Here is an 18,878-nt window from a genome sequence, read left to right as displayed (position 1 = left end):
CAAGTTGGAGTGCAATGGCACAATCTTGGCTCTCAGCAACCTCCACCTCCTGGGTTCAAGTGAGTCTCCTGCCTCGGCCTCTGCAGTAGCTGGGACTACAGGCACATGCCACCACGCCCTGCTAATTTTTTTGTATTTTTAGTAGAGATGGGGTTTCACTATGTTGGCCAGGCTGGTCTTGAACTATTGTTTTAAAATTCTGTATAGGCAATGTGGATGACTCCTAGCTACGCTGTCATTGGTATGCCACAGATGAACGGTAAACTGATAATATTCGTTTAAATTCCAATACAGTGTGTTGAGAGCTTAACTGCTGCTGATTATTAGATGATATTTAGGTCAGAAGAACGCTGATGATTGAATGGAAGTGGGCTTTGAGCAGGTACCCAGACTTTATTATACAGTTAATTTCCCTACAGGTGTCAAATTTCAGTTTTTGGTCTAGAAGCTGTAAGAATATTTAAATTTGAGAGAATACATATTTGTTTTTTACAAGCTTATTGTCTTATGTATCCTAATACTCTGCCAAATGTTTTCTTGGGATTGAATAAATGTAATTTTTTTAACTTGGCCTCTGTTGATTCATTGGATGTTTGTTACTTTGAATATAAAAGCAGAACTTGGCAAGTCCTACGACTCAATTTGGCAGATCACTCACTCTTAGCAAATGAACTGTGCCCAACATAAATCCACTCTAAAGTTTACAGAGGTTCTGTTCTGTACCAGTGGAAATGAGAGTTAGCTAAGAGTACAAGAAGCGTGCTGATTGGATGGTGCAGGGTAAGCAGGATACATAAAAGGCAGCTGTAGAACATCTGGGAAGGTCAATGATAGCATCTGCCTAGAGTCAAACTTCCGTGCTTCTCAGACAGTGCCTTTTCACCATGAGTGGGTGCCCATTTTTAGGAAACAACTTTGGGTGAGTATTTGCCTTTATTCTAAGTGGGTTTAGGCTATTAGAAGTATCAGGTGTGAGCCTTTTGATTCCTGAATTTAAGGAGCATTGAAAACTGTCACCTTTATTCCTTTGTCTAACAATCTACTCTAAAGAAAATTTGCAATTACAATTTTAATCACCCATATCATTAGTTAACTGTGTTTTCTAATGCACTATTTTTCTCTCTTGATTTATTAAATTTGCAGATGTGCTTTTAAAAAACTCCCTGTAGAAGGCAGTGAAGAAGACAAATCACAAACTGGTGTGAATAGAGCCAGCAAAGGAGGTCTTATCTATGGAAACTACCTGCATGTAAGTGGCAGGGTCCTTACAGGGGTTGGTGTCCATTGCTAGGCACTCAATTCTGCAAAGCGACTTTTTATGATTTTGTTTCTCAGAATTTGTTTTTCTCAATCACCATTTGTTTTCTGGACCTAAGGATATTTTTATTCATAAACATTTTTACGTTTTCAACTTTTGTTAGAATAACTCAAGAGACTTATAGCAGAAAATTCATCTCTCCAGTGGAAGTAAAAGCAGAGAATCCAGAATCTGGGCAGAGGTGGATACATGATAAGATACACTGTGGACAATTCGCAGGCATTGTGCAACTTGTATAAATAAGACATGGTTAATAAATGTCAGCCTAGATAACCGCAAATGCATTTTGAAAAAATTATCCTTTAAATCTCTTATCATAAAGTAGGAATGTTAAAGGCACACGGAGAATTTTCTTGAAATCATTAACACGTAAAGAGGGATGTTAACGAATGAGATATTGGGAGATTATTCTGGGCCAAGTTTCAGCCTGTTTGTCTTCTGTTTTTGTTTTTGTTTTTTTAAGAGGCAAAACGATTAGAGTCCTTGATGTCTTCATCGATGAGTTTCTAAGGATGAACTGATAAAGGACGTTAAAATATTCTTAGAATAGGCTCTTTAGGAATAAAAGAATGCCAAATGCATAGTCAGCTCAGCAAGTTTTCAAGCTTTCATCATATTCATTTCATGAAAAGGGATATGACATCTCAAAGAGCTTAATAGGATTTATTATGATAAAAATCTTACCAAATAGAAATTTTCTGAGAAGAATAAAAATCACAAATTCAATTCACTCTTTATAAGGAGATTCATCCATTGTTTAAAAGAAAAGAGATTGGTTTCTGAGAATTTTGGGTTTGGAGGAGCGTTTTTCATTATCATATTCTACTTCTTACTAAAGTTGATAAAAACCAACTTCCGCAATTTCAGACTGGCTTTTTATTTTTCATTTCAAGTTGGAAAAAGTTTTGAATGCACAAGAACTGCAAAGTGAAATAAAAGGAAATAAAATCCATGATGAACATCTTTTTATCATAACTCATCAAGGTAAGTTGCACAAAAGTTTTGGACAATAACTATTCCACAGGCATTTCTCATTGATAACAAGGAAGCTACAATTTTTTAAACTACAAAATGATGAAAGATCATGGACTCACCTCTGTTAGAAATGTTTGAGAATATTTTGCTGCCAGATAAATTCTCATAGGACTTACATAAGGATTTAAATAGTCTTCTTTATGTTACTCCACTGCTAATAGGCAAAGTAGGACTTTAGCTTTGTTCTGAACACCAAGGGGACTTTCTGCCTCTCGGAATTTCACAAAGAATTCGCAAGTGAAGATGTTACTGTTTCTCACTTGGGAACACTAAGAAACTATTTTCAAGGTCATTGAAATTTATGCTGGATTGACATAATCTTATACAAATCTGGTAATAAACAAAAATGTAAATTTTGTCCAAAAATGTATGTTTATCTTTTCCAGATTTCTATAATAATTTCTGGGCAGTGCGTTATTTTTAGCCTATGTTTTCATGACTTCAGAAGTTTAGAAGGCTCCTGAGCTCTGAAATTATGTGCAAATTTTCATGAATATTATCTTAAAGACGTCTGTGACCCCAAAATATTAGTAACATTTACTCTAAGCTTTTCAGTGCCACTATACTGACCTCTGAATGACTGGAGCCCAATCACTGTTGCCTGCCAGTGCCCCACATCTAGACATGTTTCCTTGCCTTACCAATTCTTTGTGTCCTTTCTGCAGATGGGTGCTTTCCAAAGTGATTGACTAAATTAACAAAGTCTTTCTAGAAAATAAATTAAAAGTTAAAAAATTGGCTTAATGTGTCAGTTCTCCTGTTTTTATGTTTATACTTTTATTGGTGGCTTATACCAAGACAATATCAATCGGAGAAGAATAATGGTATAGGAGCATAAATTAGGAATTAAAAATTGTTTAGAACCTCAATTCTATTGTTATAAATTGTGTGACTCTGGTCAGTTGCTTAGATCTCAGGACCTCCATTTTACCATATGTAAAATGGAGGGAATTGCTGATACTCTCACTTACCGAGTTCCTATGAAGATGAATGAGATAATGTGCATTAAGCACTTAGCCCGAGGTATAGCACATAATAAACATGCAACAAATGGTAGCTATCATTATTTTATAAAAACACTTTTCTTCTATTCTGTAGTTATAACATTTAGGCAGTGGTTACATAGGGTTAAAAAAGATACACATAAACTGATCAATAAATATTTGATTGTTCTTTGCTCAAATATAAAATTTAGTTCCTCCAAAGTATCCTTAAACATAACTTAGACTTATAATCGAATTCTCTTAATTAGTATGGAAACATTGCCTTTATCCATACGATAGAACCAAATAGGAGGCACTGCAGATCTCTAAGATTATTGACTTCCTATGCTCATCTAATTATTACGTTGTCTATTTAATTTATTCATAAAACAATCACCAAATATTTACTTTGTGCCTGACACTGTGCTAGGTACTGAAGAAAAATGGATGAATATGAGTGAGTCCTTAGTTTCCAGTGCCATAGAATATTATGGGAAGGATAAGCCAATGGGGAGAACCATTTATATTTGCTATGAATCATCTAGTAACACAAAGGAGTCGAAATGTCTATCCATGTCTATCTATCATACTGCTGTAAGTCTTAGGGTTTTGAATCATAGGTTTCCAATTGTAGGTGGGTAACTGATTATTTTACAAATGAGTCAACTGAAGTTAAAGAAAATAGTTTTGCCCCAATTGACAGAGCCAGTAACTTCAGATAGATTGATTCCAACTATGCTTCTTCCAAAATGTCATTACTATATCACTTTTACTTTTTTTTTTTTTTTTTTTTTTTTTTTTTTTTGAGACGGAATCTGCTCTGTTGCCCAGGCTGGAGTGCAGTGGCGCGATCTCGGCTCACTGCACGCTCTGCCTCCCGGGTTCACGCCATTCTCCTGCCTCAGCCTCCCGAGTAGCTGGGACTACAGGGGCCCGCCACCACTCCCTGCTAATTTTTTCTATTTTTAGTGGAGACGCGGTTTCACCGTGTTAGCCAGGATGGTCTCCATCTCCTGACGTCTTGATCCGCTCGCCTCGGACTCCCAAAGTGCCGGGATTACAGGGTTAAGTCACTGCGCCCGGCCTACTGTATCACTTTTCTTTAATGCCAATGTTAATTGTTTGACAACACCTAGAAAAAGGGGGAGAACAAACTTAATCCTTCAACAGAAAAGCTTTGGCAGAATTCAGGTTTAAACAAATAAACCTTGGACTCACGGAAATTCTGAAAGATGATCTACTGGATAACGTGGACTCAACTGCAACAAAGTTGCCCCTGGGAATTAGCTGTCACAGTAATATGAAGCTTTGTCATTTTCCTTTCACCGCAAACGTCTGGCTGCTTTCCCATATGTACTAAGTCTATGAGTTGCTAGGATTTTCACAAATAAAACAAACAGACAAAATCTGCATTTTAAGTAATTTAGTATTTTCAAGTTCTTAAAATCTTAGTCTTTCATTTAGGTTAGGAAATATTAATTTCTCAGTTTGGTTGAAGTTGATTATTACTTCTGCTTCCTCACATACTTCCGGCTTCCATAGAGGAAGCTAGAATTACTTTAGGTGCTATATCCTCAAAGACCTAAAAACGCATTTGTTGAGAGGAATTAGTGTAATAATAATGAATATGAAGCATTAGGTAACATGCCTAGCATATTAAAACATTTAATAAAAGGAGGCTATTACAACTTTAACATTAACATTTATTTCTGGCGTACAATGGAACTATATTTACATTTATTGATTTAAGGTAATATTTTAATTTCTCTTTCAATATGTTAAACATATCTTTCATATAATAATGGCCAAAAAGGCTCCCATAACTTTACAATTGACAATGATTTCCTTATTACAGCTTATGAACTCTGGTTTAAGCAAATCCTCTGGGAATTGGATTCTGTTCGAGAGATCTTTCAGAATGGCCATGTAAGTTCTTATGTCACAATATTGGTTTCATATATATTTTTGGAAGATATGGAAAGTATTATTAATGAGAGAAAAACATTAACACCAAGTGGTGGTCTTAATGTTTAATGATAAAACAAACAAGACATTTTCTGAAAGAATGAGGAGTTCAGTCATATTTTCCCATCGCCACTGCGAAGTTACATGTGACTTTAAGGTTCCTTTCAAATTTTAGTTTCAAGTCCCTTGTTTAGAACTCATTTCCACACACAAAGATGTTATAAATGATGGTGGATTACCAAACTAATGGGGATCCTTTAATTAACAGGTATCAGAGTTGTATTTCTACTGAACATTAGCTGCGGGAAGATGGGAGCAATAATAAGGAAAGTGATAAAGGAAGAGAAGGAAGCAGTAGAGAAAGAGTGGTGGGAGGAAGAAAAAGAGGAAGAAAAGGAGGAAAGAGGAATGAGGGAATGGGGAAGAAAAGGACAGGAGGACAAAGAGTGAGAGGAGAGGAGGGAAAGCTTCTGGTGATGGCAGGAGTTTGAGCTGCACTTCTCCATCTCCCACCCTGCTTTCTCTTGCCATGGCTCTGAGGATCCTTCCTTGGGTCCTCTACCTCTGAGCCCCTGCTCCAGGAAGGGCTAGGAGAAAGAGCACACACATACAGATGGGACTCTTCCTGCCTGTGTGGATCCACTTCCCATTTATGTCAGTGGCAACTTTGGCCCTCAGTAAAGAGTAGATTGATCCACATGTTGTTTAATCCTCACCCGAAGTTCCTGTGTTATCTTGACCTCTCTCCTTTGACACAAAACTAAAAGAGAAGCTTGTTTTGAAATCAATGGGGGATTGCATTCTAGAATTTACTTCTACTTTGCTTCTATATAGTTTTCTATTGTCAAAGAAAGAAAAAACTTCTTATTTTGCAGAAATTCCTTGCACACAATTCAGAACTGTTATTAGTTCAACACATACTCTTGGCAAATTTTAGTTTCAAAGTTTCCCTTTAAAACAAAATTAGAGATAAAATTAATGGGAATGCAGTGCCATTGTCTATTTTGTATTTTCTAGAGGTCAGCATTGCTAACTCAGTGTTTCATTTCTTAACCATCAGGTCAGAGATGAAAGGAACATGCTTAAGGTTGTTTCTCGGATGCACCGAGTGTCAGTGATCCTGAAACTGCTGGTGCAGCAGTTTTCCATTCTCGAGACGATGACAGCATTGGACTTTAATGACTTCAGGTGCACATCTTTGACATTTTAAAAAATGTGATGGAGTTTACTTTCTCATTTTGGTGGGTAAAAGGAGCATGTGTGTGTTGTGTGCCATGAGGAGCCTGTCTTCTTAACACTTTGTCACTATGTGGACTTAGGGGTCTTCAATCACAAAGCATCTGAGAAGTTATTAAAAATATTTTATTATTAAGTTTTACATGTAAGCATAATATGATCAATTAATTTAAATTCATCACTGTGTGTCCTGTTTTTCTCCAAAAAGAACTTTAGACAACTTAGCACATTGACTAAAATAGCTAATAAAATACATGTAATTAAATTTAAAAAATATAAAAACTCAAAACAGCGATATATACAGAAGCATGTCAATCAAAGTAGAAGTTATGGATTACACCATAAATTTTACCGGTACATTTCAAGGCAATACCATATAGATAACTTTTTTTCTTACCAAAATATAAGAAGAAAAAAGTTTAAAAATCTTCCATTGGGTGCAGGATGTAACAAGCAATGTACTGAACATGTCTGACAAAGGAAAAGTAGAATTTGTGGTGAATTTAAAACGTTAAAGTCTTAGCAGCAGCGAAATGAAAGACATTCACAAGGATGTAATATGGGGAGTGGGAGTAATAACATTTTTGATGTCCAATAATGTTTAAGTAGTTCATTTTTCTGATTTCAATGAGTCAAATCACAGGTCTAACTCTAGACAGTTGTGTGTATCTGCTCTTGATATCCAAGAGAGCAAAACTGACAACCTCTTACAATAGAAGAAACCATTATGGTGATTGATAATGTGAACCCTTCCTTTCCTCTCCTCCCCTCCCCTCTTCCCTCCCCTCTCCCCTCCCCTCTTCTCTGCTATTCTCCTATCATCTCTTTCCCTTCCCTTGCCTTTCCTTCCTCCATTTAATCTCAAAGAGAGTACTTATCTCCAGCATCAGGCTTCCAGAGTTTGCAATTCCGACTATTAGAAAACAAGATAGGTGTTCTTCAGAACATGAGAGTCCCTTATAACAGAAGACATTATCGTGATAACTTCAAAGGAGAAGAGAATGAACTGCTGCTTAAGTCTGAGCAGGAAAAGACACTTCTGGAATTAGTGGAGGTATGGATTCATACAATTTCTAAAGTTTAACTCAATACATCTTAATTTAGCTTTTGCTAAACAGAATTTTTAAAACTCATCAAAATTGAGTTACATTCAGTGGAAATAAGGATAGAAAGAATTCATAAAAATACATGAATTTGTAAATTCATGTTACTGAAATATTGAAAATGTCAAGAACCCTGCTGAAAATGTCAGATATACTTATGTAATTAATTGTATGTTAATATTTAATAACCTTGTCATCTCAATAAAACAATTCCTTAAATATCCCTACTAAGTAATGCTTAATTGGCTGATTTTTAGACTGAATGTGATTATTTAGTGAGCTTTATTGTTTAAAATATTCTGTAATTGAAAATTTTCGGTTATTTAGTATTTTTCTTAGCTGAACTAAATTACTAAGAATATACACCTCAGAAAATGTTCCCTTTGTATCCAAATTCCCTAAAGGTCTACTAGTAGCCTTTAGGAATTATTAATTTTTTCTTCAAAAATAGATTACTAAACAAAGATTGCATTGTCTTGGTTTCCATTGCACAGCTTTTTCTTCTGCAAATCAACTTTTCTTGTGTTGAATTATACTCTGCTCATTAATCCTCTGGGTAATGTAAATGTGGATTTAGGTTAATGCATTATATATAATGTTAAATAATGGCATATAAGAATAGGGAGAAAAAGAATTCCAAAGCTAATTTCAGAATTATAATAAGTATGAGTTAAATGAGAACTCACAGAGGTACATGAATTTAGTTTTATTTCTAGATTTAAAAATATTTTAAAATCTCAAAGTAATTGCATGGATGATTAATTTCAAAGTTACTAAGTATACAGTTCCCATGAATTTAGAGGAGATTGTATCTTATACACATCATCATTTCTTCAGCTCCTAAGACATAAAGTAACTTGAGAATAAACCAGAAGATATCAGTAAAATAATTATTAAGAATATACTCTTTAAATATGTTTAGATAGAACATATGTTTAGATATGTGTATAGATTTCTAGAAGACAATTGGAATTTCTGTAATCACATATTAAGAAATAAAGAGTAAACATTATTAATGGTTGCCATAAAATTAAGGAAATTGAATATATTAATTATTTCATAAGTGAAGAAATTGAAGAGGAATAAAAAACATTTACAAATAAAACTTGTAGCATACATTTCTGGAAACCATGAAGATTTCCTGTTTCAAGTTTATACATGTCAGTTACAATGCATTTTACATAATTTAAATTTTACCATGTACTCACTTAAAAAATAATGTTTATTCAAGGCATGGCTGGAAAGAACCCCAGGTTTAGAGCCACATGGATTTAACTTCTGGGGAAAGCTCGAAAAAAATATCACCAGAGGCCTGGAAGAGGAATTCATAAGTATTCAGGTATTTAGATGACATGAGTTAATATAAATTTAATATAGAAATATTCAAAATTTAATTATTTTTACTTTTCTCTTAACCTTTCATTTTTCTCATATTTTTTTCTTTCACAAATGTATTTTCTTGGACTATATTACATGATTGATTTCATTTTCTTTACGTGCGATAAATATTATACTAAAATAAGACCTTCATTGCAAGGGAGAATTTTATCTATGATAAGTAGCTGAGATTAATATTATTTTTTCATTTCTATTGAAAATTCTATATTAGGACCAATTCTAGAGAGAACTAGGCCCACAGTGAACCAACGAACCAAATCTATTTAGCCCTGTAGCTTTGCTTTTGCTCTTGTATATTTACTGGGTGCTTTCTGGCAGCTCTCAGACAATGTCAGTTTTCTCCTACTTAAAAGATACTGTTGATTTCTCATTGCCCTGATCTTTCAGGTCTCTCATCCTCTTTGCATGACTAAATTTCCTGGAAGAGTTGTTTAAATTCTACATCTTGAGAGATTGCATCAGGTAGTGCTGAAAGCATATACTTTGAAGTCACGCTACTTGGGTTCCAGTCCCGCTTCCACTTCTTAAACAACTGTGTGACAGAGAACAAGTGACTGCACCTCTCTTTGCCTCTCTTTCAGCACTGGCAAAATAGAAAAATAAGAATATCTAACTCATAAGATTATTATGACAGGAAATTAAATAAATACTTGTAAAGCATTGAGAACAGAAGTCAGAATAATTATTTATCTCTCATCTAATCCTCAGCTTACTTCAAGCTGTCTTCCTGTACCGTCATTCTCATGTGGTCTTCATGTACATTTTTAGTCTTAACTTAGTTGACCTCGCAGAAACATTCAATACTAATGACTATGACTTATTCTTTCTGGAACATTCTTTTCTCTTGGATTTAGTACATACCATTATGTTTGCTTCTAATTCTCTGGCCCTTATTTCTCTATTTCTTTTACTTGCTCTTATTTCTCTCTTAGACCAATAAATGATAGAGTTTTGTAGTACATTGGCTTAGATCCTTTCTGTTCTATCTCTACACTCTTTCATTAGATGGTGTCATTTATACCCACTGCTTCAATATCTACTTAGCCAACATAATTCTCAAACATTTATCTCTGGTTTATATACCCCCTTAGATTTCAGAACATGTGTATAATACCTTACTTGATATTTCCTCCTGGTCCTCTCAAAAACACACCAATAAAACCAAGCTTGAACATTACTCCTTCCATCCACTCTTGTACCAACATTGTCTTCTCTGCATTAAAGAACTTTTTCTCCTATAATTCATCTGGGCTGTCGTCAGACTTCTATCAGTGATCCTTGGCTCCGCCCTCTTGTTTCACCACTTCTTCAAGCTATCATCAAGTCCTACCGATGTTACCTATTTAGTTCTCAAGTATCATCCTTTAATCTACCACTACCACTCAAGTGTAACCTGCCATTGTTTTTCACCCGGACTATAATAATCTCTGAACTGTTCTCCTCCACCTACCCAGTATGCTTCTATTCTACTTTAGTCTCCACATTGCAGTCTGAATAATCTTTTCAGAAGGCAGATCTGATCACATCTCCCTCTTGTGTAAAGTCTTTTGATGTTGCCTCATTGTTTTTAGAATTAAGATAAAAACTTTAACCTGGTCTATAAGGCCTTTATGATCTCACATTCGTGTGGTCGAGCCATACTGAGTTTCTTTATTAGCTAAGTTTAGTTCTTTGCATTTATCACCAAGGAGTCCTTTTATGTGTTCTTCTCTGGATTTGGAATGTTCTTCCCCAACTAACTCCTTCCGATTCTTAAGATCTTGGTTCAAGGAAAACTTCTTTAGGAAGGTCTTTCCTAAACTCCTTATTACTTTAAGTTATGATGCCAATACTGCTTCTGTATAGCATGGTCTATGGTTGTAATTTAATGACTGGGTGATTATTTGTTCAATGTCTTATTCCTACCAGATAATTCCTGTACAATATCACAACTCTCAAGTTTTGCTCACAATTTTATCTCTATCATCTTAGCATGACATGTACTGAATAAATAATTAATTGGAAATAATATGCATATAGGTTAGTACTACATAGGATGGTTGTTCTGATGAATTGGAAATAATTGGGTTAAATAATTTGCCCTAGCTCAATTAATTGGCTTATAAACAGAATATGTGTTGTAGGCAGAAAAAATAAGAATTTTCTTAAACCAATCAATAGATAGAGAGAAAATGAAGAAAACATGAGTGAGAAATATCTAAGAAATTGTATTTACCGAAGTCAGTACTGAATATAGAATTTCAATAGAGTTAATAGTTCTTCTCACTAGGAATTCTTAACTTTTTCTAAGTGAAGTTACCTTACTTCCTGTGTTAAATAATTCTTGTTTAAAATTAGGTCATTATTAACTGCTGGTAGTTATCTCTGCTTTTGTCCATCTGGGTTCATTGTTCATTACATTTATGAAGATAATATTTAATATTGAGAAATCATTTAAACTTAAATGAAAGGATAGAGCCACTGAGTGTGTGAAAGATTCCTTTTCATAAGACATAATTTCCAAATAGTAATATTAGATGATACAGTAAATATTAAAAGTACATCATTTCTGCAACCACAACTCTCTTCCTTGTAAGCAAAGTTTTCTAAAATATCAATCTATTTATTGTCTCTCAGGGTTATTAATGCCATATTTTTCCTAAAGGCTAAGAAAGAGTCTGAAGAAAAAGAGGAACAGGTGGCTGAATTTCAGAAGCAAAAAGAGGTGCTACTGTCCTTATTTGATGAGAAACGTCATGAACATCTCCTTAGTAAAGGTAGGTATTTTTATTTTATGAATCTTTTTCCTGAAATGTGTGAATATGAGATCAGAACATCATTTTATAAGCCTATCAAGCCTTGCTTGGGAGAAATAGAATGAAAATTGATATTCTACTGATAGAAACAAAAATGGAGTAAATGTTTTCAGTGATAAATCTATTTTAACAGGTTTCTATGCCCAGATTATTTCAAAAACATTAGAAAAAAAATGTGTGTAGTCTATGCCAGATACAAGGGATATCAAGATCAACTGCATATAGTTTCTCAAATAGTTCACAGCCTAATAGGAACAGAAATGAAGACAAATCGTTGTAATAGTAAACACTATGGTAGAGGTAAGAAAAGGAAGGAATAGCTACTGTGAGAGCAAGTATTGATGTTACCCCATTGTTTTAGGATTAAGACAAAATCTTTAACATGGTCTATAAGGCCTTTTATGATCTCATATTTGCGTTGTCCAGCCATACTAATTTTCTTTTATTAGCTAAGTTTAGTTATTTGGATTTATCACCAAGGAGTCTTTTTATGTGTTCTCTGGGCTTGGAATGTTCTTACATTCCAATTACATGGTATGTTCCTGCCCTCTTTCTCTCTTCCTCCCTCCTTTGTGTGTGGCTGAGCTCTTTCATACAAATCTGCTTGACTGACCAGGAGACCAGGAAACGCATACATTTAGACTTTTGGCACAATTGGTACTGAGCTATTAGTTCCTGAAACTTGCTGAGCCATAAAATCAGTACTTTCATTTCTAAACTTTTGTGTTCATTTTGACTTAGAACTTTCATTGTAAAGCATCTTAAGCCTTTATGGAAATAGGCAGAATAAAAGTAAAAATTAATTTTTATAACACAAGTACAAAACAAAGCAATATATGAAATTGGTATTAAGTTTAATAAGCTTAAAGGTTGTTAGCTTCTGTTTTCTTAAAACAACAACAACAACAAAAAAAACCTCAGTAAAGAATAACAAAATCTTGTTTTCCTGAAGCAAGGAGAAAGTCTTTCATTAGAGCACACATATACGATTTTACATAATTGTGCTCATTAAAAACAAGTTAGCTAATTTCAAGTGAATTAGTGAAAACTACTTTGAAATGATGCTTATAACGCACCTCTACTTTTTTGAAATGAAAGACATATTATTTTACTTGGAAAATGAATTTTGTTATGAAAGTCAAGTATTTTCTAGAAAAATCAGGTTTTCTTAACATGCTATTTGAAGGTTTTGAAAATTTAAAATATGTACATTTTTAGTTTGTTTTAAAAAATCCAATGTTAAAATTGTATTTTAAGTGATATGTTTATAAATTCAACCTAAAGGATAAAAAATGTAAACTGAAACTTATATTGATTTCTAAACACATGTAATCCATTAAATTTTTTAAGATGATGATGCCGAATTAATATAAAATTACCTTAAATTACCTAATAAATTTAAATTTGCAACGTATTTTGCAGGTGAAAGACGGCTGTCATACAGAGCACTTCAGGGAGCATTGATGATATATTTTTACAGGTAAAACAAATCAGAAGAGAGACTGACGTTAAAATTGAGGGGTGGATATGGATAACATATCCAGTATAAAGCCTAAAATTTATAATCATAGTTCAATGCAGTAATTTAGTTTTTGGAGAAAACTTAGAAAATAATTAGTAATGAAGTTTTATGGTCCCCTTTTTTTTTCTTTTAAATAGTAAAAGCATAACTTTTTCCCTGAACAGGGTTAAATGGTGTTAAACACTGCACAAATTAATCAAATATCCTTTTTAACTGAATTCTACAAAGCACTATGTAACACTAAGTGTCCTAAATAGCCAAAGTTTACTCTCTCAGAGACTCACTCATGAAATGTGTTCTATCATTAAACAATGTTGTAAGATTATTACTGTTTAAGAAAATAAAAAATGCATGAAGTGAAAATAACTTGCAAACTATACCACTTATTCAGCAATTTCAATTAAAATTATCTTCATGGTCTAAAATGTTTGAAGTATTCCTTAAATGTTGACTCATTCCTACTCTATTGTATAAAGGTCCCATCCTCAGGGTTCGTGAATTAAGTATTTCAGAACAATAAATATCACATTAGTAAAAAATATCTATATTGACAGGCTGTCATGCTTCTATGTATTTAATTTTTAAAATCTTTTCAAGTCTTTCTTCAAAATGGCAACATAAACAAAATCTTCTGACTCTTTTCCTAAACTCAAGTAAATGTATGCTACTCAGGCATATGCGTCCTAAGTAGAAAATATACTGAGAAAGTTGAAGAAATAGATGTAAAAACAAAACAAAACAAAAATAACACACACAAAAAACAAAAAAAAACAAATAGATGAAAAGAATTAAAAAGTGGTTTTTCCTTTTGTGTTTTAATATCTTTGCCTAAAAGTGTTTGACTACTTTTGGCTGGGAAATCTGTGATAGTGCATCTGTCTCCTTTTAATAAGAACCAATGTTAGATGTGACTCTGGGTGATTACTTCATGTATATTACATGGAATTTTCTAGACTTCAAACACCGCAAGTTGAGTAGTATTATTTCATCTTTGAGACGAAGAAACTGAGACTGAGAGAATAAGCCAAAGCTGCCACAGCTCCTCACAGGCAAAGCTGACATTTGTTTCCAGGGCCAACTGATTGTCAAACTCATGCTCCTTCTAACGCACTCGATTTACTTGAATATATTCTTCTTTTTCCTTTAGGGAAGAGCCTAGGTTCCAGGTGCCTTTTCAGTTGCTGACTTCTCTTATGGACATAGATTCACTGATGACCAAATGGAGATGTAAGTCCTTCCCGCTCATCCCATGCTGCTTCCCCACATGCTGTTCCTGTGCTCTTTGTCTTGGTCTTCTGTGTGCCCTCGTGCCCACTTTCTTTCTTCCCCCCTCCTTTGTGTGTGGGTGCGTTCTTTCATACATACCAGCTTGGCCATCACTCTCTCCCAGAGATCCATATGCATGCTAGGCACAGTACCTAAGGACCACAATACTTTTGGGAGCTCATGAACATATTTTATTTTAAAATCTGAAGGAAAAAATAAACTTTAGGTCAAAAAAAGTTTTATTATGTAAGAGTAATATATTTGCCATTATGCCAATGCAGTTTTAAATTTTTAATTTAAATGGTTTTTAATTTTTTTAAATGAAGGAATTTGCCATGAAGGCAAAGGTGGCATGGGCTCATGAGTCATGTTATGGCCCTGGTCTCTTCTATTGTGTCCATGGGCTAAATGCAATGAAGGAGGGAGTGAAATGCATGTAGCCTGAAGCAAGTGGAGCGCTAAGCAACCTCACAGTCTCATCCGGCTCTCATGTACGAGCCTTCCATATGGCCAAGTGTTAGTTGTCAGCATTTTCTCAGAAGCAATAATCATTACCAAGCCCTTATTGTTAGAACATTGTGGAACTAATGGTGGAAAAATATCCATGCAGTAAATGTGTGTGTTTGCCTAGATAACCATGTGTGCATGGTGCACAGAATGCTGGGCAGCAAAGCTGGCACCGGTGGTTCCTCAGGCTATCATTACCTGCGCTCAACCGTGAGGTAGGTGGGGAAATTCTCCTTTCTTCCTGGTGGCAGTCACCAACAATTTGTTTCTCCATCTATACGCTGATTAACTTTAAAAAGTCATTTTATTTGCTCCTGTCTGAACTACTAACAACACATTTGTAGTTAGAATATTCCAGTTCGGTCTTTTGGAAGTAATTTTATAAAATCTTTAATGATGAACCTTCACTGCTTTGATCCTGTATGAAAAGGGGTATGGTATCAATGCCTGCATGATATGTGAGGAAACAAAGGGTTTAACAGTGCTTACATCCAGGCAGAAAAGTCTTCAACTCATTGTGGCTCAAGTTTTGACTAGATGAAAACATTTATCATTAATTCTACAAATCTCTTCCTGGCTAGATAAACGACACAGTGAAAGTAGCATCGTGTTTTCTGATGTGACTCTATATTATAAAACTATTTCCATCTCTCCAGAGAGTGCCCTTTTTAAAGTGGTTACAAGGAAAGAGATCAACATTTATTAAGGATTTAAAATATGCTAGAGAGGTTTCTAAGGGACGTACATTCTTATTTTGATATTCACAACATCATAGATAAATGGACAAATGGATACATCTGGAAACTGAAAAACTTCTATGGTCCCTTGAAAAAGAAGAATCAATTCAAGAATAAATTAGACATTTGCATTTAGCCCCCCCTCAAATCTTTACAGTACATTGATTTCATCCCTACTGTTATTATCAGATTGGTTGGTTTCTAAAATAAACAGGTTTAAATTTTCATGATTTTTAGACATTTTCACTTTCCCTGGAAATAAATTCTGTAAGCACAAAACAATCAATAACTGCCTATACCAAATGAACACACATATCAGTGGGTGGTGGGAATAATTAACACAAACAGCATTTCTAGTGTGTTACCTCAGTTTTAAAAAGACCTGCCGTTTTGCTGTGCAGAAGCTCTTTGGTTTAATTAGATCCCATTTGTCAATTTTGGCTTTTGTTGCCGTTGCTTTTGGTGTTTTAGACATGAAGTCCTTGCCCATGCCTATGTCCTGAATGGTATTACCTAGGTTTCCTTCTAGGGTTTTTATGGTTTTAGGTCTAATATTTACGTCTCTAATCCATCTTGAATTAATTTTTGTATAAGGAGAAAGGAAAGGATCCAGTTTCAGCTTTCTACTTATTTTCCCAGCACCATTTATTAAATAGGGAATCCTTTCTACTTATTTTCTCAGCACCATTTATTAAATAAGGAATCCTTTCCCCATTTCTTGTTTTTGTCAGGTTTGTCAAAGATCAGATGGCTGTAGATGTGTGGTATTATTTCTGAGGGCTCTGTTCTGTTCCGTTGGTCTATATCTCTGTTTTGGTACCAGTACCATGCTGATTCAGTTACTGTCAGCCATCCCATTACTGGAGATATACCCAAAGGATTATAAGTCATGCTGCTATAAAGATACATGCACACGTATGTTTATTGCGGCACTATTCACAATAGCAAAGACTTGGAATCAACCCAAATGTCCATCAGTGACAGACTGGATTAAGAAAATGTGGTACATATACACCATGGAATACTATGCCACCATAAAAAAGGATGAGTTCATGTCCTTTGTAGGGACATGGATGCATCTGGAAACCATCATTCTCAGCAAACTATTGTAAGAACAGAAAACCAAACACCGTATGTTCTCACTCATAGGTGGGAATTGAACAATGAGATCACTTGGACACAGGAAGGGGAACATCACACACTGGGTCCTATTGTGGGGAGGGGGGAGGGGAGAGGAATAGCATTAGGAGATATACCTAATGTAAATGACGAGTTAATGGGTGCAGCACACCAACATGGCACATGTATATATATGTAACAAACTTGCACGTTGTGCACATGTACCCTAGAACTTAAAGTATTAAAAAAAAAAAAAAAAAGCCCTGACCAAAAGGAAGGACTGAAGTTTTCATTTTACAGAGTTAGAAACTGGGGCATTGAAGTTTAAACAACTTGTCAAAGGTCCTTGAATTGTAGGTGACAGATCCAGAATTTGAACCCAGATTTATTTGACTTCAAAGGCAAATGTTCTTCCTCCATAAAACCGTAACAGTTAAAATTGTTGACTAACAACACAAATGCAATTTTAGTGTTAAAACTACTTCGTAGACATTTATTATGAGTCCATTAAACCCTTAGGGCAGTTATTTGGCAGCTTTTCAGTTGGAAATATTTCCAAATGAGCATCTAAGACTCTGTAAGGGTTACATGTATTACCTTGCATACCATCCTTCAGAAGTAGGAAGTGAGAACACATCCTTATCTTTCTGAAGGTGCCAGCAATAAGACTCTCAGTTTTAATATGAAATACCCTGTTCTAAAACACATAATACTGTTCTGTGGGCATAAACTTTGAAAATGGAATAAAAAGTAGGCAATCAATACTAATACTACATAATACCTAATTTAATATATGATATATACAACATGCGGTGTGTATTATAATATTGAATACTAATTAATTATGGAAAATATCAGAGAAATAAATTTTCTAATTGAAAATTTTAAATATTTCATGTCAACCAATGTCACACATCTTCATGTATGTGTTTTTCCAGTGATAGGTATAAGGTATTCGTAGATTTATTTAATCTTTCAACATACCTGATTCCCCGACACTGGATACCGAAGATGAACCCAACCATTCACAAATTTCTGTATACAGCTGAATACTGTGATAGCTCCTACTTCAGCAGTGATGAATCAGATTAAAATCATCTGCAAAATCTATGAAGAATACTGGTTTCACAGTCTATTTTTTATTTTCTATGAAATTTCATAAATAGTTTTAATATATGTATACATATGTTGTTCAGCACCACGATGCTCTGATTTAATTCTAGAAATAATTTTATTACCGCTTGTTTGTGGCAAGACTAAGCAATAAGATGAGAAAGAATTCATTTAAATAGTAACATTGTACATAGGGTGTTTTCCTATTAAAAATTCAATTTCCCCTGAGAATTAATGTAACCACTTAATGTAATCATTATCTCATTGTTTCATCTTTATAAACTTGTAAACTTCAGCTATTTCAAGTATTTTATGCAGTACAATATGTTATTCTGTACAAAGACTTTCAAATAAAATTTTAATAATAATAAAGTATTAATCTTTCTCCTTGTATTGTTTTTGAAATATTGACTGTATTTGTTAGGAATCTTAATGACCAAAGACAGAAACCTATCTGCAGTTTGTCTAGAGGGGATATACTAGAGGATTACCAGCTTGCAGAATTCAAATGAACACTGCCCAAAAAGCCTTGAAAGAGGAGCCTGGAAACTCTGATGCCACAAGGACTGGGTCCAGTTCCTGGAGTGCTATATTCCCGGAACACTCTGAGATCTTTTTTGTCTCATCTCTTCTCTGTAGGTGTTGGCTTTATTCTTTCCTGTAGTAGAACAGCTTCTGTCTCAGGCTGGGTCCCAGTTTCCAGCACCACTGGACTCACACAGGGCAAACCTTCTCTTTCCCCCAGCTCCCATGCCTGTGATCTGGGAGGTGCAGTGAACTC

At 34.5% G+C, this 18,878-nt stretch overlaps 1 protein-coding gene across 2 annotated transcripts; it reads left to right on the top strand.

Annotated features, from left to right (window-relative positions):
- The first annotated feature begins 779 nt into the window (after positions 1–779).
- LOC105488615 (tryptophan 2,3-dioxygenase) lies at positions 780–18,491 on the top strand. Of its 2 annotated transcripts, none has more exons than XM_011752837.3 (12): positions 780–919; positions 1,144–1,249; positions 2,212–2,302; positions 5,192–5,262; positions 6,362–6,489; positions 7,405–7,591; positions 8,872–8,979; positions 11,683–11,794; positions 13,256–13,313; positions 14,503–14,582; positions 15,253–15,343; positions 17,923–18,491. In XM_011752837.3, exons 1-12 carry the CDS (start codon positions 885–887, stop codon positions 18,074–18,076), a joined length of 1,221 nt encoding a protein of 406 aa, XP_011751139.1. In that variant the 5' UTR covers positions 780–884; the 3' UTR covers positions 18,077–18,491. The 2 variants fall into 2 exon arrangements, with proteins under 2 accessions (XP_011751139.1, XP_011751140.1); XM_011752838.3 differs by lacking the exon at positions 17,923–18,491 and adding an exon at positions 15,904–17,916 and having other exon boundaries at positions 781–919.
- The last annotated feature ends 387 nt before the right edge of the window (positions 18,492–18,878 follow it).

Source organism: Macaca nemestrina, chromosome 3 (assembly GCF_043159975.1).
Source record: "Macaca nemestrina isolate mMacNem1 chromosome 3, mMacNem.hap1, whole genome shotgun sequence".
Taxonomy (NCBI): domain Eukaryota; kingdom Metazoa; phylum Chordata; class Mammalia; order Primates; family Cercopithecidae; genus Macaca; species Macaca nemestrina.
Note: the sequence above shows the minus strand (reverse complement) of the source record. Positions and strands in the feature narration are given on the sequence as shown.